Here is a 27,592-nt window from a genome sequence, read left to right on the forward strand (position 1 = left end):
GAGGGGAGCCGACAGCTCCTGAGAGGCGACGGGTGTGCGTGCGCCCGCCGCCCTCCCCCGGCGCCCGCCGCCCGCCGCCCGCCGCCCGCCGCCCTCCCTCGCGGCCCGCGCCGCCGCGCCTGCCTGGGTGGCCGGCAGCGCGCGCCCTGCCCTCGCGGTCGGCGCCGGCCGCCCCTCCCCCTCGTCCCGTCCGCGCCGTCGCGTCCAGTCCCGTCCCCTCCCGTCCCCTCGGGCGCCGGGGGCCGATGCGCGGCGGCTGCGGCGGCGGCGGCGGCGGCGGCGGGGAGTTCCCGTGAGTCCCGGCCCCAGGATGCAGAATGTGATTAACACGGTGAAGGGAAAGGCGCTGGAAGTGGCTGAGTACCTGACCCCGGTCCTCAAGGTAAGCCGGGCCGGGCTTGCCGGGGGCGGCCAGGGGGGGACGCGGCAGGGGGTGCAGCCCCGCCGGGGGCCCCCAGCTGCTCTCCGGGGCTCTCGGGCCCTGGGGGTCAGCGTGGGGCGCCGCGGGGTGCGCACTGCTGTCCCCTCCCCCCCCCCCCCCCGCCCCGGACCCGGCGCGTCCGGTGCGTCCCGCCCGAGGGGGTCGGCAGCGGGGTACATCCCACCCGGGAAGCTCCGACCGTGACATCCGAAGTCTGTCCTGCTCTTTAACGAGGGCTCTGCTGATCTTTCAGAAAACGGAATCCGTATTGGGTACCAAAATGACACATGTCACTGTTTTCTTTCGTACTTCCTAGGAAAGCCCTCTTAGCATAAGGAGTTTGAAATACGAAGTGGTGACTGAGGTCCTGAGGTCCTCCCTCTGTTGTTAGGATTTCAGAGGAACGAGGTGAATTGCAGCATTATCGCTGTCGGTATCCTTGATCCCAAATAACAGGGGGGAAGCGGTTTTTAAAAATAGCCGAGAAACTGTAAAGCCTGGACTTCATTGATGATAAGCAGCAAGCAGCCCGGCCCTCCGAGATATATTTACTTTTTTTTTTCTTTTGTCTTGTCAATAATACAGCGTCTTTAAAGTGGAAGTTGTCACAGATTAGCTGTGTGACAGCAGTGACTTTATGTTTGAGAGATTTTTTAAGCGTTCAGTCAAAAGTTTGCAAATTTTCTTTTTAAAGATTTTATTTATTCGTGAGAGACACACGCAGAGAGAGGCAGAGACACAGGCAGCGGGAGAAGCAGGCTCCACGCAGGGAGCCCGACGTGGGACTCGATCCCGGGTCTCCAGGATCAAGCCCTGGGCCGAAGGCAGGCGCTAAACCGCTGAGCCCCCCCCCCCCCCCCCCGGGCATCCCAAAATTTTACAGATTTTACTGTGAAGATGAAATATCCTTGGATATGGTTGGTTCCCTCTTCAAATCATTGTTCCGGTATGCTAAGAACAGTGGAGAGTTGAACTTTGCTCTCTTTCCATGAAGAAGGGAAGTGTTGGTCCTGTATTTTTTTTTATATGTGTATATATATATATATTTTAAAGATTTATTTATTTATTTATTTATGATAGAGAGAATATGAGAGAGAGAACCAGGCAGAGGGAGAAGCAGGCTCCATGCCGGGAGCCCGAAACGGGACTCGATCCCAGGTCTCCAGGATCGCCCCTGGGCCAAAGGCAGGCGCCAAACCGCTGAGCCACCCAGGGATCCCCTTTCTTATATTACTAAGACTGATTTTAAAATGATAACTTTTGGGCCAAGTTAAAAAAAGAAAGAAAACTATGAGAATTCAAACTCTTGCTATGCTTACATATTTTTTTTATTGTGAAATGTCTCGTAATTAATATTAGTCACCTTAGAAGATGAATTTGACGTTTGAATCAAATGATTCTTTTGCGTATCATGGCATCTTTCAGAAACCTGTCTACCTGTATCCGACATTTAAATAATGCATAATTACTAAACTTTTTAGAGAGGAAAATGAAAGAAAAAAATTCCCAAATTAAATATTAAACTGCTTGCCGCATTGTTACCCAATCGTGTTTTTTTGAACTTAAAATAGAATTGTGTTTTGAGAAATCATTTTATTTATTCTCTAAACTGAAAAGTCAAGTGTTAGCTTGTCAGTATGTACTTGTCAGTCTGTATTTTTAGTAATAAGGAAAGCAGAATTATTGACCTTCTCCTTGCCTGTCCCTGTTTAAGAGAGAATCCTTATAGAGGCAAAGAGGAAAAACTAAATCCCTTGGAAAGAAACATTGACTTAACCTAGCAGGTAGAAATTAAGAAAAGTCATGGTGCGGTAAAAGCCAAAGTCTACAGTGATCTTCAGGCCTCTGCTTGATTGGTAGAGAGGCGCTTATTTCCACTACTACTTTTTCATTGCTCACTTGCTGCAGCCAGTCTGAGCTACATTAATGCTCTCTTACCTTGGTTCTTTGTATTCGCGGCTTCATCTGCCTAAAATACTCTTTTACAGCATTCTGGCTTGTTCATTTTTTTAAGGTGTTTGCTCAGTAGTCACCTATCAGTGAAGCCTTTGTTTTCTTACCATTCTATTATGTTTATTTATTTAAGTGTTGTTTTGTTTTTTAATTTTAGAGAGAGCAAGGGAAGGGGGGGATGAGTAGAGGAAGAGGGAGAGAGAAGCTCAAGCAAACTCCACACCCAGCATGGAGCCCAACGTGGTGCCTGATTTCATGATCCTGAGATCAGACCTTAGCTGAAACCAAGAGTTGGATGGTGAACCAACTATTGCCATCCAGGCATCCCTTTTTTTTTTTTTTTTTTTTTTAAAGATACTTATTTTAGAGAGTGTGTGTGTAGGCAAGTGTGGGTAGGGTCAGAAGGAGAGGGAGAGAGAGACTCCTCACACTGACTCCCCTCTGAGCTTAGAGCCTGCTGTGATGTGGGGACTCCATCCCAGGACCCTGAGATCATGACCTGAGCAGAAAGCAAGAGCTGGCCACCTAACCAACTGAGCCACCTAGGCACCCTACCATCTTATTTTAAATCTCTCTCCCCACCCCTGACCAGTTTCCTAGCTGCCTCATTTTTCCTGGTGGTTTTCATTACCATTTGGCTTTATTGGCTTTTCTCCCTCTGCTAGACTTTATTTATTTATTTATTTATTTATTTATTTATTATTTATTTATTTATTTATTTTTTAGATTTATGATAGTCACAGAGAGAGAGAGAGAGAGAGAGAGGCAGAGACACAGGCAGAGGGAGAAGCAGGCCCCACGCACCGGGAGCCCGACGTGGGACTCGATCCCGGGTCTCCAGGATCGCGCCCTGGGCCAAAGGCAGGCACCAAACCACTGCGCCACCCAGGGTTCCCTCTGCTAGACTTTAAACGCCTTGTGAGGACAAGGATGAGTTTGGTCTATTTTATGCACCTCTATATCCCCATTACTTGAAATAGTGCCTGGCACATAGTGGTTATTCAGTAGATACTCATTGAATGAATAATGTTCATAAATGAATCCTTTCATTTTTGTGATCTGTACTACAGAATCTTATATTTAACTTAAAATTTAGCAACATTTGGAATATAGCATCTTTAGAGAGGAGAATATTATATCAATATCTTGAAGATAATGGAAAGGATTAAATAATTTATGACTTCTAGGCTTGGTTTCTAATATTATTCAATTGAAATGAGATGTCGGAGATGTTGGCTTAATAGTAAGCTAGCTAAACATTTTTAAGACATTTTTACTGTTCTGTAAAATAAAGATATTTGGTCATTTCACAAAATCATTGTAAGGCTTAATGTTGTATAAACCTTTGGATGTTTTTCCAAAGAGCTTTGCTCTGTTATAGCACTGATCTAATTGTATTGTAATTATTTTCATGTCAGTTTCCTTCATTAGACTTTTGTATATTCCTTGGGGTCAGGTATCAGTGATGGGTTCTTTTTTGTATGTGCTCTGTTGCTTGGAAGGGTGCTAGGTGAATACTTGCCCACAAACATTTTTAGTTTGAAAGTGAAAGAGTATATAATATGTTATTCTTTTTGCTCTTTTTAGGAATCAAAATTTAAGGAAACAGGTGTTATCACCCCAGAAGAGGTGAGTGTTAAAAATATTCTGAAACTATTATATTTTATAATTATATTTAAGTGGGTGGGGGTTTTTTGCTTTAAGAAATGTTTAAGAGATGTTTAAGAAAACAAATTTCAATCTTGATTTGAATAAAATTAGATTCTTTTGACTGTATTAGCAATTTTATAGGGATTTCTACTTCCTCTTAAGACCATGTAACTTCCCTCTCAGTTTGCCACTTCTCATATTTCTCTGTAGTTCCTCTTTATTTAGAAATGGAGGTGGGAGAAGGAATGGAAAAGATTCCTATGGTCATTTACCCTTCACTCATATTTGTATTATATTGAAGTTATATATTATATTGAAGTTATATTGAATGGGCTTTGTGGTGTTGGCTGTTGTCTTGCCTCTCTCTACATCAAACATGAGTTTTCATGGCTTTTCATTTGGAAACTGGCTCACTGCTTGGATATTAAGTTTCTTTCAGTATTTAGCTTAAATATTTTATTGCTAGATACTGTATGCTGATTTTTTTTTTCACAATTCTTTCACTTTTTCTACTAACCAAGTAATGTTGAATCTACTTACTGCTGAAACTGAGGTCTATTTTATAGGTTAGTTGTGTTTTATTGAACTTTTAACCTAGAATTATGTTTTGAGGAATCATTTTACTTGTTCACCAAATGTATAGAATAAAAGCGTTCTCTTAGGTAGTTTGTTTTGTTATCCTTACAGAAATGCTGTTGTAGAAATTCTTTCACATTCTAGTTGTATGAATAGTTATGGTTGCATCAGACTTATTTTTTAGTCTTAATAAGTAGCAAAGAATTATTTAAGCTCACCTTTAACTTTCATTAAAAATACCACTTATTAGGGCAGCCCCAGTGGCCAAGCGGTCTAGTGCTGCCTTCAGCCCATGGTGTGATCCTGGAGATCCAGGATCAAGTCCCATGTCAGGCTCCCTGCATGGAGCCTGCTCCTCTCTCTGCCTCTCTCTCTCTCTGTGTCTGTCATGAATAAATAAATAAAATCTTTAAAAAAAAAAATACCACTCATTGGTGATAGAACTTTACTTTTTTTTTTTTTTTTTTTTTTTTTTTATGATAGTCACACAGAATGAGAGAGAGAGGCAGAGACACAGGCAGAGGGAGAAGCAGGTTCCATGCACTGGGAGCCTGATGTGGGATTCGATCCTGGGTCTCCAGGATCGCGCCCTGGGCCAAAGGCAGGCGCTAAACCGCTGCGCCACCCAGGGATCCCAGAACTTTACTTTTTTGAAAGAAACATTTTGAGTTGGGCATATTTTATGATCTGGCTTTTGCTGTAAATTTTAAGACCTCAAGCCTAAGAATTAACTGATCTTTCAGTTTTCAATTGTAATGGAATATCTTAAGTCCAAATCTTTGTGAGTTCTGAGAATGGTGTGCTGAATTGATCTTTTATCTAAAATTATCTCTATTTTTAGTGAAAACACATGGTAGTATAAAAAGAACCTAGGAGATCTCCCTTTTAGACCCATTTCTCTTAGTCTTCTGACTTGGGCAAATTGATTAAGCTATGACACAGGCCTCATGTTTCCTTGTCTGTAAAATGAGGGATTTTGGCTAGACATTATCTGAAAGACCTATTCTACCTTAGGCACCATGAGTTTAATACCTTGAATGCCACATAAAACTAAGTTTTGATATTATTAACTTTCTTGCCAAAGGTATAATTTAGACTTGGCTCTTAAAACTCTGAAATCAGGAGCAGGGATAAAAGTATGCTATTCTTCTTGCGTTCTTTGGTTTTATCTATAGGAGGATGACTAATTGGTAAATAGATAGTTGGAGTTAGAGATACAAGTCTGTGGTCATTGGATAGACTTAAGCTAATTTTTAAAACAGCTACTAACCATAGAATGAATAACACTTAGCTGTATCATTAAGCAGTTTATGAGTTTCTTCCTTTTTAAAAAATTGCAAGGCTACACTAACTCAGCCGGGTACCAACCACATAATGCTGGATTGAGGTAAAGTACAGTTGCAGGACTGAGTTAAATTAGAATGAGTCTAGAGGAGGAAAACGACATAATTGCTTTAGGATAAATGATATACTGAGTTCATTTGTTTTCTCTCACTGTTTTTGGACTTCTGGCTGTTACCCTCCAGCTCTCTCCTCGTTTTCATTGAGAGGTGTTGGAAGTACTGTGTTTAAAAAGGAGGGGTAGGCATTATCTAAGAGAGTATTGCCTAACTAAAAATTTTATATATATGCATATATATATGTATAAAAAATATATGACTGGATTAAGTGTAGAATATTAGTAGTAGAATAGCTTGAAGGATAAAGTTGCTGACGAAAATCTTAATGACTGCTTCCATCTTGGAGTTATTCTGCATTGTCACCAGGAGAAAGCTACTGCAAGCAATACTGAGAATTGAGAAAATTGAGTCTGCCTTACATTTTGTTTCATTTGAGCATATGAAGCCTGCAATAATGGTCATTACTAGTGAGGGCAATTGTACACATGTGCAATTATCTGTGCAATTCTATGTTCTTTTGTAGGTTTTCTTACCTTCTAGTGTTTTGTTATTTTTAAAAATTTTTTATTTATTTGAGTAATGTCTACACCTACTGTAGGGCTGAAACTCAAAACCCCAAGAAAAGAGTTAGATATCCTACTGACTAAGCTACCTAGGTGCCCTTGTTATTTTTTTTTTTTTTTTTAATAAATGCTACTGGAGGTGCCAGGGAATAAAATGTTAGTCTTGTGACAAAGCAATATCATTAAAGAATTTTTAAATTTTTAACTTTGTTTTGCTTGTATTTTGTTGAATTAATACCTTTTTGGTGATGATGATAAATTAATTCTGTTAACCACAGAGTTAAAGGTAGCATTTCGTAGCAGTGACCTAAAATGATTAAAATGTGGGGAGACAGTATTGTTTTCATTTGTTTTTGTTTTTTCCTAACTAGTTTAAATAATAAAATTCTTTGAAATAAAAGAACAGAAACATTTGAAAAGTTGCTGTTGGGAATATGCTGCTAAATTTTATCTTGTTAATGTACATTCTTGAAAGAACTTGCTCTTAGAAAACTTATTTTATAAAATTTTGCTATTTTATTTTATTTTTTATTTATTTTTTATTTTTTATTTATTTATGATAGTCACACAGAGAGAGAGATAGGCAGAGACATAGGCAGAGGGAGAAGCAGGCTCCATGCACCGGGAGCCCGACGTGGGATTCGATCCCGGGTCTCCAGGATCACGCCCTGGGCCAAAGGCAGGCGCCAAACCGCTGCGCCACCCAGGGATCCCAAATTTTGCTATTTTAAATGAAAGAGTATTATATGTAGACATTCTTTTCTCAAACATTGGATTTTTTTTTTTTTTGCTGTGTAGTAAACCATGAATGATACGTGAATTTAAGTTAGAGCTATTGTGAAATAGAATTGGGAAAGTATGTGTATATTGCCTGAGTTGGGACACTGCAGTTATGCTTAATGAGACCTTAAAGAAAGGTCTCATTTAATTTTTTACTCTCAAGAATAAACAAGGATTTTTGTTATACTTACAGTAAGACCAGTTCATGCTCATATATGATAGACATTCTCAAAAGTTTGAACTTTCTTCCTGAGTCTGTTTTTGATTTCTGAAGAAAAACAAAAACTTGTGAAATGTTCAACTCGCCCAGAAAGTCTAAGGATTCGATTTCTTAACTGTGTTGGTACTTTCTGAGTCAATCCAAAAGTTTCTAAATATTTCCCCACTGTTTCGCATTGCCTTTCTCACTCTTGTTAATGTGAAAAAGCTTTCAAAATGGGCCTTTACCTAAATTTAAAAAGAAACATACCCTGTGATGTCAAACTATTGTTACATCATAGGCTTGTATCTATTTAGTAATTTTTCTCAAAGAACTTCATTGAGTTTTCAACCATTAGCAGGAATATCTCTTCATCTTAATTATCCACAAAATGGATTCAGCATTTTAAATCCTTCAGCATTTTAAATCCTGCAGCGTTACCTTTATTCATAATGATACTGTATCCTTTTGGCATTATTTAATCCAATGAAAAAAATTTAATTTAAAATAAATAGCATTCAGTGTTTTTTCTTCAGAATTTAAATTTTATGGATATAAAAATTTTTGCAGTTTTAATAATCAAAAATCATCGGAGTGGTAGAGATTTGATGCTGTTTGCATTTATATGATTATTGGCTGTCAAGATTACACAGGATGATCACTTTGGCATTTTACCATCTTATATTCAGTGATGTTCAATTTTTCTTTTTCCTTTTTCTTTATATTCCTTTTAAATCTTAAATAGTTTGTGGCAGCTGGAGATCACTTAGTCCACCACTGTCCAACATGGCAATGGTAAGTAATCTTGAGTAAGAAATAGAAATTAGTACAAGGTATAACTTTATAATCCTGGCAGTTTGCAAAATGGATTAGGGTATGAATTTTAGAATGACCAGCTTAACTCTTTTCTAGTAGCTTTTTCTGTTCAGCAGTGTGCCGATGATATTTAAAGTAAAATAAAGGCTGACAAATTGGTGTTATACCTATTTTATTTTGCTTTGTTAGAAAAAAGATAGACTTTTTTTGAGATCTATGCCTTCCTTTATAGTGTCTAGACAGATCTGATCTTGTGGTGGATCTTTAAAAAACAGTGTTCAAGAGTTTAATAAATTTGACTAGCTCATTTTTTTCAAATTAAAATGTTTACTGAATATTTTTATAACAATGCAGACATTTTGCAGTCTTAGGTTTTTTAATCGTAAGACCTTTTTTTTAAAAAAAAAAAAAAAAGATTTTATTTATTTATTAGAGCACAAGCAGCAGGGAGGAGGGGCAAAGAGAGAGGGAGAAGTGGACTTTTTGCTGTGCAGGGAGCCCAGTGCAGTACAGGACCCAATCCCAGGATGTTGGGATCATGACCTGAGTTGGAGGCAGATACTTAACCGACTGAGGCCCCCAGGTGCCTCTAATCATAAGACCTTCTATTAAGGTTCAAAAGTATGCTCCCATTTTAGGAATTAGCTGAAAAGTTAAGAGGAACATTCATGATATTCATTAAGGTCTTAACTGGAAATCTGCTAGTAATAGACTTTTTACATTTTTTTTTATTAACTTTTTTTCATTATAAAAGTAATTTAAGCAACTTAGCAGATCTCATAACCTATTTTAAATATTCTGAATAATAACAAAATGTTTTAAAACATAGTACTTATGTAGGGCAAAACCCCTTGACTGTAGCTGAAAAAGTGTAGCTCTCCCAGTACTGGCAGAGCTATTTTAATTAGGCTAGAATTGTTTGGGAATTATCATCTTGTTTGGATATAGGTGGTACAACTTGTTACATTCTTTTTTCTTTTTTCTTTAAATTCTCTTAATGACACCTTTTCAGTTGTGGTTGACAGGTACAGTTTTGATTTGGGACCAGGGGCTCTAAAATTAATAGAACTGATAATGTTTTCCTTTGTTTCTAAAGAGCTTACATACTTAAAACTATTTTAAGCCAAAATTGGAACTCTCTTTTATCTGTGGCGTGTTCTCTTCTTTTTATATTTGACTCATACCCAGAATAGTTTTACTGCTTTTTATCAATTGCTTTTTATCTTTCAGAACACTGTTCCTTAATGTACCAAAAAAGGCCAAAATATCAGGTTTATTTAATTTCATCCTTTGTCTTATGTGTATTTCTGTTTCATATTTAAAATTGATTTAATATCATAGCAGCTCTCTGATTTAGGAAGAATGATTGATTTTTTTGGATTATAAATTGTTAAAATTCTACTTAGTTTGGTTCTAATCTATAATCTTTGTGTATTTCAAGTCAGATAGGTATATACAATTTAATATCCATTTTATAAAAGGAACCAATTTAGGATTTTCTTCAATATAATAGATGTACATTTTCTTTGGGTTTCTTTGTCATAGTCCTTATTTGTCTAATTCAGACATATGGTTTATAGTATGGTTATAGGGATATGCATATATGGACAGGATCCTTTTTTTAGCAGGTAGTTTATCGTTTCACTTTATGAATTGTGACAGTTGAAATAATTTTATTGTAACAGAGCTCAGCTATACCCTACTCCAGTGTCCACACTTCTGGCTGAACACTGGGGCCAAAGGAACAATTCATTTTAAACCAGTGCTAGAAACAGATTATTTCCCCATTATAGTTTCATGTCTACAAGTGCCATCATGACCTTATTGTATATTCATCATTCAGAACTTCAGGCATTGCCATGTCATTGTTGAATTTGACAATTGAGAATGGTCTAAAGAAGCCGAGAAGGCTATTAAAACATAGGTCATTTCCTGGCTTTATTTTATGCTCGTATCTAAGGTTTAAAATTTAGACTGAAGCTTTGATAAAGTAATAGACTCAAAACTTTTGTTCAAATGTTTGTGACTGACAACACATGCCATTCTCGCTCTGTCAGTTCCATTAGGTGACCCACAAAAGAATCCGTGAGCAAATTCTTAGTAAGGTAGTCCATACTAGCAATGAAAAATCAGAAATGGTATAGCTGGCTCTGATCCACAGAGGAAGTAATGTTTAAGCAGGAGCCCTGGATTCCTTTGCTCTTTTTGTGTTCTGGTTTTCTGACCAGAATATGAGCAATCTGACTTCTTTAAGCTAAACCGGGGAGATTAATATTACTTACCTCTTAGGGTTCTGAGGAGTAAATAAAAATAATGCATGTTAGAGTTCTAAGTCTATTTTCAGTCATTATTTTTAATATTATTTTCTTGTGATTCAGAGCATCTTTTTTCTCTTAGTTCCAATTTTACTCAAGTGGCAGGAACAGGGATCTTGCCAACCACCTACTTTGTTATATAATGTCCTACAGTTTTTTTTCTGCCTCTTCTTGAAGATGAGCAGTACTTTAGAATTAAAAGTCTGAGATTATACTCCCTAAGGAACAACATTTTCTTTTTGTTTAGAGGCAAGCATAATAGTTGCTTAATAGTTCTATATTATTCTTTTTTGGTCTGCTATTTAATCTAAATTCTCTTAGGTCTGTCTGTGTCTCTTAGTACATTTCACTTATAATGCTATGCTCTTCCATGCCCTAGCATGCATCACTTAATGGTATCCTTCTGAAACTACTCCTAAAACAGTTTCTTAGGAGTGTGGATTGTGTAGTTTTGATATTTGCATGTGATATCTTCTGTTCTGTCTTTGCCTTTTAAAATAGTTGTTGTATTTTGGTGCTTTTTGCTCCTTTTTAAAGGGCTACAGGGGAAGAATTGAAAGTGAAGGCATATCTACCAACAGGCAAGCAATTTTTGGTCACCAAAAATGGTAAGAATTATGTTGCATATGTTAATAAATTTTACACAAAGAGTTATGTTAAAAAACAAAAATCTTTAGCATTTACTGATCTTAATTTGTGTTTGAAGCTATACGTAAACAGCTTCTCTCAGAAATTTGGAAATTTGATGGAACTCTGGGTTTTCCATTGCTAGAGCATTTTTTTCCTTATTTCATTTTTACCTCCTTCCTTTTTGTTGCTTCTTTTTGCCAAAAAGATCTAGTTTAAGATGTAGAGGGAAAGGGCCCAAGCAAATTTGGAATTTTAAATGCCTTTTTTTTAAAGTTGACTTCATAATCAAAAACGTTTTAGCTATTTGATTTTGATCTTCTTTAGACTTAAACATTTGTCATGAAAAATGAAATTGAATTACCTTTGATATCTAAAAGCTCCAAGCTGAAGATTTATTATCCATTGTGTCTTGAAAGATTGCCTTTAGAAACAAAAAGTGTTTTTGAAACTGGTGGTGTCTCATTTATGAAGTTAATTTGAAAACAGCATCAGAAGGTGGTTATAGTCCCCATCTAATCACATAATAGTACAGTGGTTTTTATTTTGATTTATCTATAACAGGGAAAATATGTATAACATACCAGTTTTTTTTCTTTCCTACAGCATATGCTCTATTATAATTGATCAGTTATATCCTCGTTTTTTAAAAAAATCAAGAGGTAACAGCTATTTCTTGACTCTACATCATCATGTTTTTACCTTATAATTGTTCAGTTTTAGGCTTATGTGAATAATACCTGTTAATTGACACATACACTATGAAAAGCTTAATTCCAATATTGTATAAGATAATGAAATGTAATAGTTTAGTGAATTTTACCCTGGCTTATCCATTATGAATAGCTGGAACTTAAGAATTATGAAGTACATATTAAAAGTTAATAAAGCAAACTGAAGGTCACCTCTACCACCCCTGAGAATGACAGGTGGTGCCTTCCTGTTTTGAGAGTAAGGCTATTAATATAAAGGATTATTATTCATTAGCCTGAAGTTGAGCAATTTCATCTCTGGCTCTAGCCTGCTGTTCTTCACAGACCATCAGGGTGAAAAGTACATAGAAAATTTCCAGTAGAGCCTTTCTACTTGTGTTTTGACAAGGCTATTTAGGGAGAGATAAATGTGGTCATGAATGTGTCTGTAGGCTGAAGGTAACTCTTTAATCATTTTTATTAGAAGTGAAATACAGTATTTCCTTAAAATGGAATAAACTCTTTTTCCTGATTTATAGGAAGCAGATTATGTACTAGTAACTGTATTTGCCATTTTTTTTAATAGTGCCATGCTACAAGCGGTGCAAACAGATGGAATATTCAGATGAATTAGAAGCTATCATTGAAGAAGATGATGGTGATGGGGGATGGGTAGATACTTACCATAATGCAGGTAAGAATGGAATACCATATATTAGTTTAAATTGTTTTAAATTCTTACAGTCTTTTATTACAGTGTTGATTTAAAAACACCAACAAGAGCAAATATAAGGCACAGTTGTCCCAATAGACTTTTACCTGAAAAGAAGCAGTGAGACAAAATTGGAAAAAAAGAAAAAATGCCCTTAGAGTATACCAGATTTCTATAGTACTGCTACTTCAGCAGCCATTTGAAAATATCCATATCATATTATTTTAAAGAAACAAAGATGATTAGAATTACTGAGTGTGCATACTGCTTTGCTTTAGAATTCCTTATTTATCTGTCATTCCATTACTGAATGATGAGCTTTGGGACAGGAACTATAGTTACATTTATTTTACTCAGAGACCTGGTATTTGAAAGTACTTAATAATTATTTGTTGAATGACTAAGAGTATTATAAGGACCACACTACATGAAAGTAGAGATTCATTGTTGAATCCTCAATATCTATCATAGTATCTGATACAGCAATTGTTCAGTAAATCTAAAGGAATTCTAAAGGAATTCACTAAATTCAAGCCTTTCATAAGTGTATATTTGCAGAAGTTGTTTCTAAGTCTGAATATGATTTTTTATTTCTAGTTGTAAAAACGTTTTGCCACTACATTTATATGTCAATGCAGATTAGTATATACTGCTATAGCTATACTAACTTAACAAGAGCAGCCTACTCTAATCTACATTGACATGATTATATAAATATAGTTATATGATATACAGTTCTATAAATTATTAGTTAACAGTTAACTATTCATTAATAGTTAATTTACATAGTTACATAAATACTATTTATGGCTTAGCTTTAATGAAGAAAATGTGTTCTGAGTTTAACTCTAGGATACTAAAAAATGAATTTTCTCCCTCTAATCCTAGGAAGTAGCAGGTGTATCAAAAGTAGTATTAGAGCAAGGTTTCTCAGCCTTAGCACTACTGACATTTTGGGCTGCATGATTCCTTGCTATAGCATTTCCTGTACGTTGCAGAATGTTTACAGCATCTCTGCCCACTAGATGCCAGTAGTATGAACTTAATTGTGATAACTCAGAATGCCTCCAGGCAGTGCCAAATATCCCATGAAAAGCAAAATTGCTGCCACCATTTGAGACCCACTGCAGTAGTTGGAGGGCTAAGTAATCTGCACAGGAAAAAGTATCTTGTTAGGTCAGTTTCCCCCTCTAGTTTTAGAAAGGGACACTGCTATGCGTTTATGATGATAAAGGCATAGATTCAGGACTAGGGTTTCTTGATTTGAAACTCGTTTGTTTCTTGATGAGGTTGAGTGTTAACATTAAGGCCTTGAGAAAATAGTGGATTGAACAACTTTTTAAAATAATTTTAAAAATCATGCTATTTCCCCACTGAGAGTGCTGGATTTCTTTATTTTTGATCTTTCCAAAATTGTTCAGGTACTCTGCTTTAGTTTTCCTGTGGTGGAAGATGTGGGCAGCACATCTATAAGAAATTGTTGACTAACTAGAGCCATTAGTTATAACACTGTATTTTTGATGTCAAGTAAATGACTTATTCTGTTTTCTGGTTGTATTCTCTTTCATAATCACTAGGTCAAAATCTAGGTGCATATTTACAGAGGCTTTCATTGCAGAAATAATAATAAGTAGGTGTCAGTATGATTGGATTAATAAAAATCTATTACAAAAATTCAACAACTGAAAAAATGTTTGCCCTGCTAGAGAGAATTTTAGTTTAAACTGTATCGTGATTTACTTAAAACACAGCATCCAACTGATGCAGAAGGTCATGTGCCTGGTTCCTTATTCACCTCCGTTCTCTTTGCTTCATCTTTGCTCCTCATAGGTTTCCTTTATTTCTCTTAGCCCTTGTATTACTCATGGTTCTCCAGAGAAACAGAAACAATAGAATCTAGTATATAGATATAAGTATAGATAGATTTATTTTGAGGAATTGGCTTACATGATTGTGGGAGCTAGAATGATTGCATTTTATAGCACAAACTGGCTGGCAGGCTAAAGACCTAGGTAAAGGTTGATTGTGTCAGCTCGAGTCTGAAGACAGTCTGAAAGCAGAATTCTTTCTCTTTCCTGAGCACCTCAGTTTTTTTCTCATAAGGCCTTCAACCGATTGGATGAGGTCCACCCACATTATAGAGAGTAATCTACTCAGCCTGTGGATTTAAATGTTAAAATCTAAAAAAAACCCACAACAACAACAACAACTAAGAAATACACTCATAGCTACATCTAGACTGATATTTGACTAAGAACCTGGATATGATAACCTAGCCTAACTGACATAAAAATAACCATCGCAGGTCTTGAGAATGTTACCCTTATTAGAGTCATTTGAGTTTTTTGGGTTTTTATTTTTGTTTTTTGGCCTGTATGTCCTATTTTTAGAAAAGTCTAGTTTAGTGGGATACTATTATTATTATATTTGGACAGATTGAAGATGTTTATTTTATTTGTATCTATGTACTGGATTCAGTGAATCGTTTTGTAATACCAATTCAATGTGTTAAGATTTTTTTATTATATAATTTTATAATATGAAATTTTGTGAAATAATATCTGTTATGTAGTAATTTGAAAACCTATGAAGTAAAAGCTTTATGCTAGAGCTGTGGATTGTGACATTTTCTATTACTAAAAGTGAGTTATTCTTTGGTTTCAAGATGTCGAACAGATCAAGGATTTAGAAGATTAACAGAGGGGCAAAGCTTATTTTGTATATATAGGGTTTTTTTTTTCTTTAGTGTATTTCTTCTTTGTTGAACTATGGAATTAAAAACACTGGCATGTATTTTGAATTAGAAATACTGTTTAACTGACTTGTGCTGCCATCTGCTTACTGCCATCTTCATCGAGACAAGTAGATTCAAGGTAGTTGCTTAATGGGTGCAGTGGACAAAACATTGAACTAAAAGCACATGTGGATTTGAATCCCAGTTTCTTCACTGTGAGACTCAAGCAAGTTATTTCATCTCTGGAGACTTCATTTCTTCTTCTGGAGAAATGATTACCTAACTCAAAAGATAGTGTTCGTAAGGATGAAATAAGCTATGGAAACAGTAAGATAGAAAACCCCATATAAATGTGGTATGGTATTTACTACTTCTGCATGTCCTAGATTTCTGAAACAAATAACATTAATACCTTCTTGAGAAAATTCTAGTGCAGTTTTGAATAAAATCAATATGTGTCCTATAGTCTCTTAATGTGTTTACTCTGAGAATAAATATGTATTGGATAAAAATCCACACCAGGGAAGGTAAATGAAGAATAGTAGATGAATGATAGAGTAGAATAATTCATGGTAAAATATCACATTGGTATTTTTTTAATTTTTTTTTTTAATTTGAGAAGTGCTTTTAGTATAATTTTTCCTATTAGAGTTCATTTGTAAAAATGCTGCTAACATTGCCTCCTCATTTCAAAGAAGTGAGAATTTAGGTAATTTGAAGTGTTTATATATTGTTTGAATCTGGTAAATAGAAGATGTTTACAATTTAATTTTAGTTATTTTTTTTGAATTTTAAACAGGTATTACAGGAATAACTGAAGCAGTTAAGGAGATTACATTGGAAAGCAAGGTACTAGTTAATTAGTTCATTTGTAAATTCAATGACATAGTTATTTGTATATATATATTCTTAAACTGATTAGTTTTCAAGCTTTTTGAAATTCCAGTTATTTTTTTCTCCTCTCAGTTTTCCATGTCAACATATCAAAACTACTACTTCCCAATGCTTATTTTCCTTAGTCTGTTGTATGGTTACAAAAATTTTGAGATTAAAGCTGGAAAAAATTAATTTTCACCAATTGGGAAGGCTATAGGCTACTTTAAAATAAGTAACTTTTTATCTTTTGTTGTAAGTACCAAATATTCTGTAAATGGAGGTTTTGGGGGAGGTTTATGTACTTGCTGGTTAGTAGATACTAATGATACATTATTTAAATTTTATAGTTCCTTAATTTACTGCTATTTTGAGTAGAAATTTTGGTTTTTGAAAATTTAAAGGTAAACTTCAGTTTAACGTCATCCAAAATGTGATATATTTTGACTGAGTGGAAGCTGAATCAGTTAGGTTTTATTGTATGGTTTATTGTGGGGAGTTGGGTAAAAATCTGTAACTGGAATTTTTCTGCTTGAAAATTTCATTTCAAACTATCATATCAGCTTTTCATTTCTAAAAAAGATGATTGCAGTTATTTTCATATTATTATGTTTGCTTGAAATGATATGAAAAAATACAAAATACCTTTTCCCATATCTTTTCTTAATTATTTTGTTAACAGATCTCTTAGAGGATAGACTCTTTGGACAGAATAATTGAGTTTCTTTTGTCCTTATGAAATATTTTCTACAAGAGTTACTAGTTTAAGATACACTTTTTTGTATGGTTTTGTCATTTGGATCTTTTGGGATTTGTAACTGGCTTTTAACAGGAAGTGTTAGAAACTGAAGCAAGTTTTTGCGTTGGTTTTTTTTTTTTTTTTTTTGTCCCCCAATGTATAATTTTTTGCTTGCTAGGAATTAAGGTTCAGTTGCTTGGCCCGAAAATTCATCCATTTGAAATTATACTTTTTGGAGAGTTTGAACAACTGAAGAAAAATTACCAAAATGGCTTTGCTACTTTAGGAAATCTTACTTATTATTATTACTCTGGCCATAATTGTATATGCTTCAGATTTTGAAAATGAAAAACAGCAGAGTACTGTGGATAGCATTTTTTGATAGGTTTATAGTAATTCTTTCAATAATTTTTTTTTAAATGCAGTACTGGTTAATATGGTCCTTGGTATCCCACTTAACATCCTTATACTAAGGGATCCATACTCAGAATATTGTACAACTTGAATGTCTTTCTTGTTATTTCCTATTTAATGTAGAATTTACACTATTTTTTATAATTTAATGCTTCCAGTACTTGTCCAGACCCAAGTATTAATCTTTCTTGTTGATTTCTACTGTATTGTTTCAAATATGATCACCATAACAACAAAATGATTAAAATTTCCCTTAATGATCAGTTTGTTACATATTGGCTCATCTAATAATTATCGACATATACTATCTTTTTCTATGGTTTCACATTTTGGGTGTGGTAATGATACATAGAATTTTTAAGTTTCTAGTGGTAAATAAAATCTTCTCTAAGTAAAATTATAAATTAGGTGAAACTAGATGTCCAGTTTTTTTTTTTTTTACTTTTCATTGACTTCAGATTTTTAGAATATTGATTTTGTGAAATGATAATTATATATTAGACTTGTCTTTGGTTAGTATTATTATTTCATTTCAGTGCAAATATAGTTTAAAAACTGTACTAAAATCTTACATTTTATAATAACTGTAAAGTCCGATAATTTTGCTTAATTCAGTCTAAGGTATTATTAACAAATTAGAATATAATAGTGTTTGGTTTGTAATAATAAGCTTAACTTACAAATGTACTATGATTTATAAATACATCTCTTTTTTCTCCTTTAAGTTATGTGTGCAAATTATAGCTCTAAATCAATTTCTTAATATTAACGATTAGTTAAATAAAAATACTATTTTTTTGGAAGTGCAAAAAACATTAATTGTTAGCTTTGATGGTACTTGGTTCTTCTCAGATACTTTTTATATTTTTCAGTCATAGCACTTGCACATCACTTTTTACCATTTGGTTATGGGTTTGTTATCTCCATTGGAGTAGGAAGGAGTTTCTTGAGGATAAGAACTATCTTTAGCACTCTTATTTTCACAGTGGTTTGCACTGTGCTGACATATGAGTACTCAGTGTTTGAACTAATGGACATATTTAAGTGACTTTAAATATAATTTCAAAGGACAGTATAAAACTTCAAGATTGTTCAGCAGTATGTGAGGAGGAGGAAGAAGAAGATGAAGGAGAAGCTGCAGATATGGAAGGTATTTGTGTTCTAGATTTTCTTTAATCATACTAGAATGTTGATTTTGGAATATTCGTATTTGAAGTAGATAAGAATTGTACTCCATTGAGTTCTAGATTTTAACATTTAACAGCCTAAAGAGGATTTTGTTTAGTTTAAATTTAGTTAGCGCAGAGCTTACCTTGGTCTTGAACTATTGTTGTATTTTACCTAGAGCATAGCCTTGATTTCTAGTGGGATACATTTTAGTCATAAATCTTTAATGGTAGGTACAGTTCTAAGACACAGATTCTTAAGATAATTCTTTTTTTTTTTAAGATTTTATTTATTTATTTATTCATGAGAGACGCACACACACACACACACACACACACACACACACACAGAGATAGAGACACAGGCAGAGGGAGAAGCAGGCTCCATGCAGGGAGCCTGATGTGGGACTCGATCCCTGGTCTCCAGGATCAGGCCCTGGGCTGAAGGCAGCACTAAACCTTAGCTGAACCACCTGGGCTGTCCTCATAAGCTAATTCTTAAAAACTATTTCAGAGCAGAACAGAGCTTGCCCATGTACTGTATATTTTCTTTTTTTTTTTTCTGACGAAATATATAGAATTTATGGTGAGACTGAAATGCTCTGTAGCATGCAGAAGTGGAAGATGGTGCCAAGTGGAGTTGAAGCGTTATAAGAGCAAGTGGTTTGCTAATGAGGAGGTGACAGCCAAATTGCCAGAGTAGCCTTGACTCAAAGTACCTTTTTTTTTCTTTTTCTTTTTGAGAGAGAGAGAGTACAAGTGAGGAAGAGGAGCAGAGGAAAAGGGAGAAGCAAGACTCTCTGCTGAGCAGAGAGCCCACCCAGCTTGGAGCTCAATCCCAGGACCCTGGCTGGGTTCATTACCAGAGTCGAAGGCAGATGCTTAACCAACTGAGTCACCTAGGGCTCCCCTCAAAGTACTTTTCAGTTTTGTTTCCTAAATTACTTTTGAGTCCTCCTGAAACCTAGCTGTGTATCTGTTCCTGAATTCTAGTAAGAGTTTATTTTTATAGTAAACTCCCATCCTTTGAAGAAACCAGAATGAGTTACTGGTAACCAAAATTGCTCACAGCAACATTATATACCATCGCTGTAATTGATTTCATCTTTAAATCTCCAGTCCAGATCTCCTGAACCTCAAATGTACTTGTTTAGTTTCATTTGCACCTGAATGTGTCATAATTGTCAGCACCACCTCCTTGCACAAATACTTTCTACATTCCATCTGTCTGAATGGTATACAGTTACCCGAGCTGGGGCGGAGGGTAGGAAGAGTACTGTGAGTAAGGCACTGCTTTTAGAGTACAAGCTGTGGGACTGCTTTAAATATCTGACAGCTTTTTAGTGTGTTTGTTACATTTCCCTTGGCTAGAGCTAAAGAAAAAAAATGCTTTATTTGGAATTTTGCTTAAAAAACTGTTGATATAGCAGGTAATATAACAGCAATTAATATTACAGGCAATTTTCACTCCTTATTCAACAAGTATTGGGCAGTATAGTATCTGTGTGTCACGTACTGTCCTTGGTGCTAGAGATGAAGCAGTAGACATATTCTAGTTATAGGAGAGGAAAAAAGAACAATAGGTAAGCAATATATATACTGTTTTACATGGAGATAAGTATTCAAGGAGAAAAATGAAGGGATGGGGATGGGACAGGGAGTCTTGGGGAGCAATGAGTATTATTTTAAGTACATTTGTCGAGAAAAACCCAATTGAGAACATGAGTTTTCAGTAAAGCCTGGCAGGAAGTGAGCGAGCAAGCTTTTGGATATCTAAGGAAGAGTGCAAAGGCCCCTGAGGTAGGAGCTTGTGTAGCTTGTATAAAATACTGAGCAGGGGTGCCTGCCTGGCTCAGTCGGTAGAGCATGTGACTCTTGATTTCAGGGTTATGAGTTCAGGCCCCACATTGGGTGTAGATCTTACTTAAAAAAAAAAAAAAAAAAAAATACCTGTGTTCAGAGAGGAGTAAGGGCAGAGTCAGAGAAGTAAGGCTTGGAGTCAGTGAGATAACCTTGGGACCAGATCATGTAAGGACCTGGCTTGCCTCAGTGAAATGAGAAGCCATTGGAGGGTCTTTCTAAGTAGAAAAGTAACCTAGAATAAGATTTAACATTTTAACAGAATCACTGTGTGATTGCTATATTGAGAACAGAATGAAGAGGTTTAGGGACAACAGTTTGGAGGTTCTTTTGATGATCTGATTTAGGCAAGATAGCAGCTTGGTCTCGATAAGCAACATCAAAAAGTGATGAGAAACAGAATTGTGGACATATTTTGAGGGTAGGGTCAAAACAATTTGCTGCTGAGGTGGAGTGGCATGGGAGAGACAGAGTAGTCAGGTGTGATTCCAAAGATTTTTGACCTAAGTATCTGGAAAGGTGTCTTCAACTGAGATGAGGAAAATGATAGGACCAAATAGCTTTGGAGGAGGAGTTTGGGAGGTAAGTTTTGGATGTGTGCTGTTTTTGATGTACATTAGCTATTCCGTTGGACCCATAAATAGACAAATGCCCAGGTTTGTAGCTAGGGATAAATTTGGGAATCATTAGCATTTAAAGCCATTGAGACTAGATGAAATCATCAAAGGAGTAGTGTGGATAGAAAAAAGACAAAAAAAAAAAAAAAAACACCACAAGGTCCAAAAACTGAGCCCTTGGTTACTGTTGAGTTTTAAAAATGAGAGATGAAGAACCAAGCATAAGAAAATAGTAAAGGAGAAGCCAGTGAGGTGAGAGACAAAGCCAGGAAAATAATAGTATTTTAACAGCCAAGAAAAGTGTTCCAAGAAGGTGGGACTAAATCATCCAGATGGCTCCGTGAGAGATCAGTGAAGATGAAAACTGGGAATTTACCCTTGGATTCAGCAAAATGGAAGACACTGATGATTTCAATGAGCACATTTTATGCAGTTCTATAAATAGCCTTGTGTATGTGATGGAGTCACTGAGGTTCTACAGTATCATTATGCTGTTTGGAATTGCTAAAAGCCTGTAGCTTGGACCAGGCCCTGGCATCCTAACTTTCTCTGGCTCTGTCAGGTAGAAAATCTGCTGTTCCTTTGGAAGTATAAAATTAGCTCCTTCGGGATCCCTGGGTGGCACAGCGGTTTAGCTCCTGCCTTTGGCCCAGGGCGTGATCCTGGAGACCCGAGATCGAATCCCATGTCGGGCTCCCGGTGCATGGAGCCTGCTTCTCCCTCTGCCTATGTCTCTGCCTCTCTCTCTCTCTTTCTCTGTGTGACTATCATAAATAAATTTTTAAAAAAATTAAAAAAAAAAACTTAAAATTAGCTCCTTCATACCTATTCAGTATCTTCAGTTAAAAAACAAAAGCAAAAACCCAGGTTTTGAATGATACTCTGAAGTAATATATAGTTTGGTTTAGGAAATTTTCTTGAACTTGATTAATCTTTTGTTGCTTTTTATAACAGAATATGAAGAAAGTGGATTGTTGGAAACAGATGAGGTTTGTAAATTGAGTTTTTAGTTAACTTTTACTGAATAAACTTGGAGATTAATATTTCTAATAGTATTTGATCTTTCCATAAACTTTTTAGTTATATGTTTGCATTGGTTATATAGCATATAATGTTTTAGCTTAAGTTCTGTTTGTTTTTGGGAAAAAAAAATACAGGATGGGAAAAATACTTTCTAAGTTGTCACATTCATTCTGATTTTAATGAGGGTAAATTTCTCTCCATATTCCAGGCTACCTTAGACACACGGAAAATAGTAGAAGCTTGTAAAGCTAAAACTGATGCTGGAGGTGAAGATGCTATTTTGCAAACGAGAACTTATGACCTTTATATTACTTATGATAAATATTACCAGACACCACGACTATGGTTGTTTGGCTATGATGAGGTAAAAACAAAATATATTTTAATGTAAATATCTTGAGTTGTTGGATTTAATTCCTTTGTGGGTATATATTATGGGCATATATTACGGCCTTTTATTTAAATTTTAGAAATCATTTGTTTTACAATAATTTCATGATTAATATTGAAGTACTTATTTTGAAGAAATTATTAATTATTCAGTGTGACAATAACACTACTAAGAATCAAACAAATAACCTGTTACATATTTATTACTTGGTCCCTGAGGTTATTCCTTCAAAATATAAGGGAAATTGAACTCTGTTATATTAAATTTATTGGGCATTAACATTTGTTGAATGTAGAACAGAATGATCATGTTGGCATGTGTGTTTTTTTAAGACAAAACCTTTTTTTTTACTCATTTACTTAGTAGAATTAAAGGATAACTGAAATAAAACTGTTTTAACCTGTCAATCTTATGACTAAAAGTGGGAAGTAAAAAGGTATAAAACAAAATAGACCCAAAAGATGAGTTATAAAGTTATAAAATGTTTGGTAGCCATGAACTTGCTTTTTTGTGGGATCTTTACTACATTAGGTGGTGGCTGAAGTCACATAGCCTTGGTGTTCAAATTCTTCCGTCCCTTCTCCTTTTCTTAGTTATAAGTGTATTGTAAACTCTCCCCCAAATAGTCTAGTAATTCTAAATAGTTTGGAATTCTATATTGCAAGTGACACGGAAGATGGGGATAAATATATTTTAAACAGAAGTTTAGGCCTAAAAAGTTTTAGACAGTGATTTTAAAACATTTTTTGTTGTTGTTTCAGCAAAGGCAGCCTTTAACAGTTGAACACATGTATGAAGACATCAGTCAAGATCATGTGAAGAAAACAGTGACCATTGAAAATCACCCTCATCTCCCACCGCCTCCTATGTGTTCAGTTCACCCATGCAGGTGTGTGTGTGTGTGTGTGTGTGTGTGTGTGTGTTGTGTGTACTTCATGGATTTATTACTTGGGAATCTGTAAACAAAGTGCAGATTTGTGACAGAAACATTATAATAAGCAAGTACGTACTGTTCTCTTTTGTCTTTCTTAGAAATGTTCTTGTGCTTAAATATAAAAGAAACAGGAAAAAGTTGTCAATTTATTTTAAGTTTAATTCATTAAGAATATATTTTGCTCTTTGTTCAGTTATAGCATAGATCTTTGTGATTTTACTATTTTTAGCTCCAAGAATCATTTAGAAAATGCTTCTTAAATAAAAAAAAGTACCCATCATTTAGACATGGTTTGCCCTACTGTGATGTATCTATGAATGTGGAGTATAAAGTGATCCTTGTGTTTTTCTAGGTGACTTATTTATCTCCTTTTATTGGTTAGTGAAGGGAGACGTATGCAGAGTTCTCTTTTCCTTTACTCTTAAGAGATGTTCAGCCCAACTAAATCAAATGCATTTTATGATTTGGGGTTTTCTTCATACCATTGTGTGTTTTTCAAGGCCAAATGAGTGAAGCTGAGTCCATATGCATGATTTGTCAGTTATTTCTAATGAGTAGCTTTCACAAACCATTGAGAAATTCTGGTAACAATATTTTTGAGATGAAAACTTTGGTATTCCGCTAATTAGATGCAACATTCTAGTTTTAAAAAGTTGTTTAATATTTTCTCATTTTTGCAGGATCTTGACTCTCAGATTTTATTACATAGAAAGCCTAGTTCATTTTTCCAGTTTATTTATCAAGAGTTGTTAATGTTGCTAAGTGAAAAGTAATTCAAGAGTCATTAGTTTTAGTTTTAAATTATTCAAAAAGGTTTTCATTTTATTCTGTTGGCTTCTGTGATGGTTTGAGGTTTTAGGACAGTGCTTGTCAAACTGAGGCATGTCTCAATTCTAAATAGAATAAATAAACTCTAAATAGAATCAGATGAATTTTATAGTATGCATTAGGACAAAGAAAAAAATATATAAACTTCCTGACTCTAACCAGATTAGCTTTTTTAAAATTCAGTTTTAGCTTATTCTCTGCCAAGTATTTGAACAGTCAAAATCACAGCATTAGAAATATCTGTTTTTTGGATTAGCTGTTACCATGTAGCTTTTTTGAATTTTCTTGGTCTGGTTCTTGTTTGTTTCTTAGAGCCTACAAACAAGAAATAGGCTTGCTCTGCAATTATGCTTTGGCATGATTTCCCTTTCTCTGGCTTTCTACTGTACTACTCCACCCCCAAGTCCTTCTACCCCTGTTATAGGAACACTAACAAGTGGTATTGTGTTTGTGACTACCGTAGCTTTTAAAATTTAACCTGTGCTCCATAAAACAGTGTATATGATTCTCAACAATCTGACTTGTTGGGGAGTAGGGAGGAGAATATTTTATAATATAACTATTATGTTAAAATTAATTCATTGACCCTAATAAGATTTCTTCAGAGACAAAAACTTGGCTTTTCCTATTTTGATCTAATTATCTATGTTAATAAGATTTATTTGTTCTTTTGCTTTTAGGCATGCTGAGGTGATGAAGAAAATCATTGAGACTGTTGCAGAAGGAGGGGGAGAACTTGGTGTTCATATGTATCCTTACCTGTATATGTCGTTAGGGGCATATTTGCTCTTAGGATTTTTTTTTTTTCCTCTTTGGGAAATGATGGTACAATGTTAATGCCCCAGTACTTGTAACTTGTTTTAGCCCCTCCCTTATGTGGAAGACTTAGTAGGAGTCTTTATTTGGAAAATGTTATATTGTGATAGTTCTGCTTTGTTCAGTTGGTTAGCAGATGTCCTTGTGTGCACCAGTCAGCTCTGCCTTGTTACAGAGACTCAGATAAATACGTCTTTTCTGGCAACAGCTTGCCAGTTGATTTCGTTTGTCTAAAAGGCAATGGCCAAGAGTATGTGAATATAAAACCATTGCTCTTGATGGAAAAGAAACTCAATGGGCTTAATTTATTGATGAAAGAAGGGTAACCTACTAATTTTAGAAGAAATCACATGAGTATCTTTTCCCTAAGTATATTTCCAGTTTAACTGTTATAAAAACTGTGCTTCCCATCAAGTAAAAGTAAAATTACCTCCTATCATTCTTTTTTTTTATAAATTTTTTTTAATTTTTAATTTATTTATGATAGGCACAGAGAGAGAGAGAGGCAGAGACACAGGCAGAGGGAGAAGCAGGCTCCATGCACCGGGAGCCCAACGTGGGACTCGATCCCGGGTCTCCAGGATCACGCCCTGGGCCAAAGGCAGGCGCTAAACCGCTGCGCCACCCAGGGATCCCACCTCCTATCATTCTAAAGTCTCTGAAGCAAAGAATTCAGACTAACAAATCGGTTAATTAAAAAGTAAAGCACACAACGCATTTTTTTATTTTCTTAAAATGTAGTATTTTTATATTTCTCCAGATGAAAGCAGGAGATTTTATATCTTCCTGTGGTTTTCTTACTTAGTTCTCTGTGATTGACAAGAGAAGTTAAGTAAACTGCTAGATCCTGAAATACATGTACTCATAGCATGGATTCATCCGAAGCAACCAAAGTCAATGATTTAGATGCAAATAGTTTGAATTTATTTGGTGATAGATTGATGTTACACTTGGTGCTTCATGCCAATCGGTGTTCATTGTAGACTGTGAAGGGTCCCCCCTTCTTGCAGTTACAAATAACCTAAGAATTGCTAATAAAATGTATCCCTCAGAGGAACACTGGTCTTATTTGACATTGAAAGCAACCAATAACTTTTGGTCCAAAGTAGATTTACTCCTGAAACCTTATTACACATAATTTGAGCATTCATTGCTGTTGTAGGCTAGGTAGTAACTTAGAAGATTCTGTGTTTAATAATTGATTCATCAATTCCTTCAATTAAAATTGAGTTCTTAATATTTCCAAGTACAGTGGAACATAGAAAAAAAATCATGATCTTATTAGACAGTCCAATATAGTAGATTCTATGGCAACTACATATACTAACTTAGAATCAGTCTTTGTGGAAGGTTTCCACTTTATTTTTTTCTCTTTTCTCGAGTGCGTTTATATTCTTTATCCTTATTTTCTAACATACCCTAGCAAACTAATAGACAATAAAGGAACCATTTCCTACTCATTTAAACATGAACAACCTTGTCCTTATTTTTATATCAAAATAATTGGGCTCCTGTGAACTCTTACTTCCAGGAAGTTTACATCCAAATATTAAATGGGACTAGATGGAGCGGTCCTGAACCTCATATTGAGGAGACACAAATTTGCATGGGTGAAATTTTTAATATAATTGATTTAAGATTTTGTCTTACATGTTTTTTTTCTGAGAAATCATTGCTTAATAAGAATAATTACAATGTTAGCTGAAATCATAGTACCATTTACCAATCTGTTTTCCTTAGCTAAAGACCTTTAGGTATCTTCTAATTTTCTTGAAGTTTGTACAAGCTGTCATTCCAACAATAGAATATGACTACACAAGACACTTCACAATGTAACGAAGAGAGCATAGAATCTATCCTAATTATTGTTTCTGATTTTTAAAAAATTAACCCATAGATGTGACCATTGACCATATTCACCGATATGTACAATTTCTCTTATAAAGGGACTTATATGTTTATGCATCAAATAAAAAAAGTTCCACTACCAGCCTTATTTGTTTAATAAAAATGAGTGTAAAGAGACTGTTTTTCTTGCTTCTTATCAAAAGATGATAGTATTTTCTTTGAGGATTCTGGAAATGAAGAATTATCTCCTGCAATATGGTAAGAGTATTTTTGGTTCATCCTAATGAGGAAGGCATTAAATGTATTGTAATAGTGTGAACTAGGACTAAAAAATACTGCAGGCCTGACATACCTTCCCTTTCTCTTCCTCTGTTCTTTTTGTTTTCCTTCTCCTCCCCCCTTCCCAAGTTTCTTATCTGCTAATGGCTAATATTTATGAAGCACTTGCTGTGTGGCAGGAAACATGCTAATACTTTGTTTCCTGATTGTTTTAATAAACTGATACCAAAAGTATTTCATACTAAGGATTCAGGAATAGATTGCGTGGTACAATATTAGCCTTTAAAGAGATCTCTTTGTTGTATGACATCAGTGTGTGTAGATCTGGGTGTAGGAGCTCAGAAAGATCAAATTTATTCTGTGGGA

General features: G+C 35.3%; 1 protein-coding gene across 1 annotated transcript; it reads left to right on the forward strand.

Moving 5' to 3' along the window:
- Positions 1–155: 155 nt before the first annotated feature.
- On the forward strand, positions 156–27,125 carry ATG3 (autophagy related 3). Its single transcript, XM_055315946.1, has 12 exons — positions 156–382; positions 3,962–4,003; positions 8,288–8,337; positions 11,211–11,281; positions 12,579–12,686; positions 16,238–16,287; positions 18,533–18,614; positions 22,062–22,096; positions 22,339–22,494; positions 23,283–23,410; positions 24,964–25,032; positions 26,854–27,125. Exons 1-12 carry the CDS (start codon positions 311–313, stop codon positions 26,933–26,935), a joined length of 945 nt encoding a protein of 314 aa, XP_055171921.1. The 5' UTR covers positions 156–310; the 3' UTR covers positions 26,936–27,125.
- The last annotated feature ends 467 nt before the right edge of the window (positions 27,126–27,592 follow it).

Source organism: Nyctereutes procyonoides, unplaced genomic scaffold (assembly GCF_905146905.1).
Source record: "Nyctereutes procyonoides isolate TBG_1078 unplaced genomic scaffold, NYPRO_anot_genome, whole genome shotgun sequence".
Taxonomy (NCBI): domain Eukaryota; kingdom Metazoa; phylum Chordata; class Mammalia; order Carnivora; family Canidae; genus Nyctereutes; species Nyctereutes procyonoides.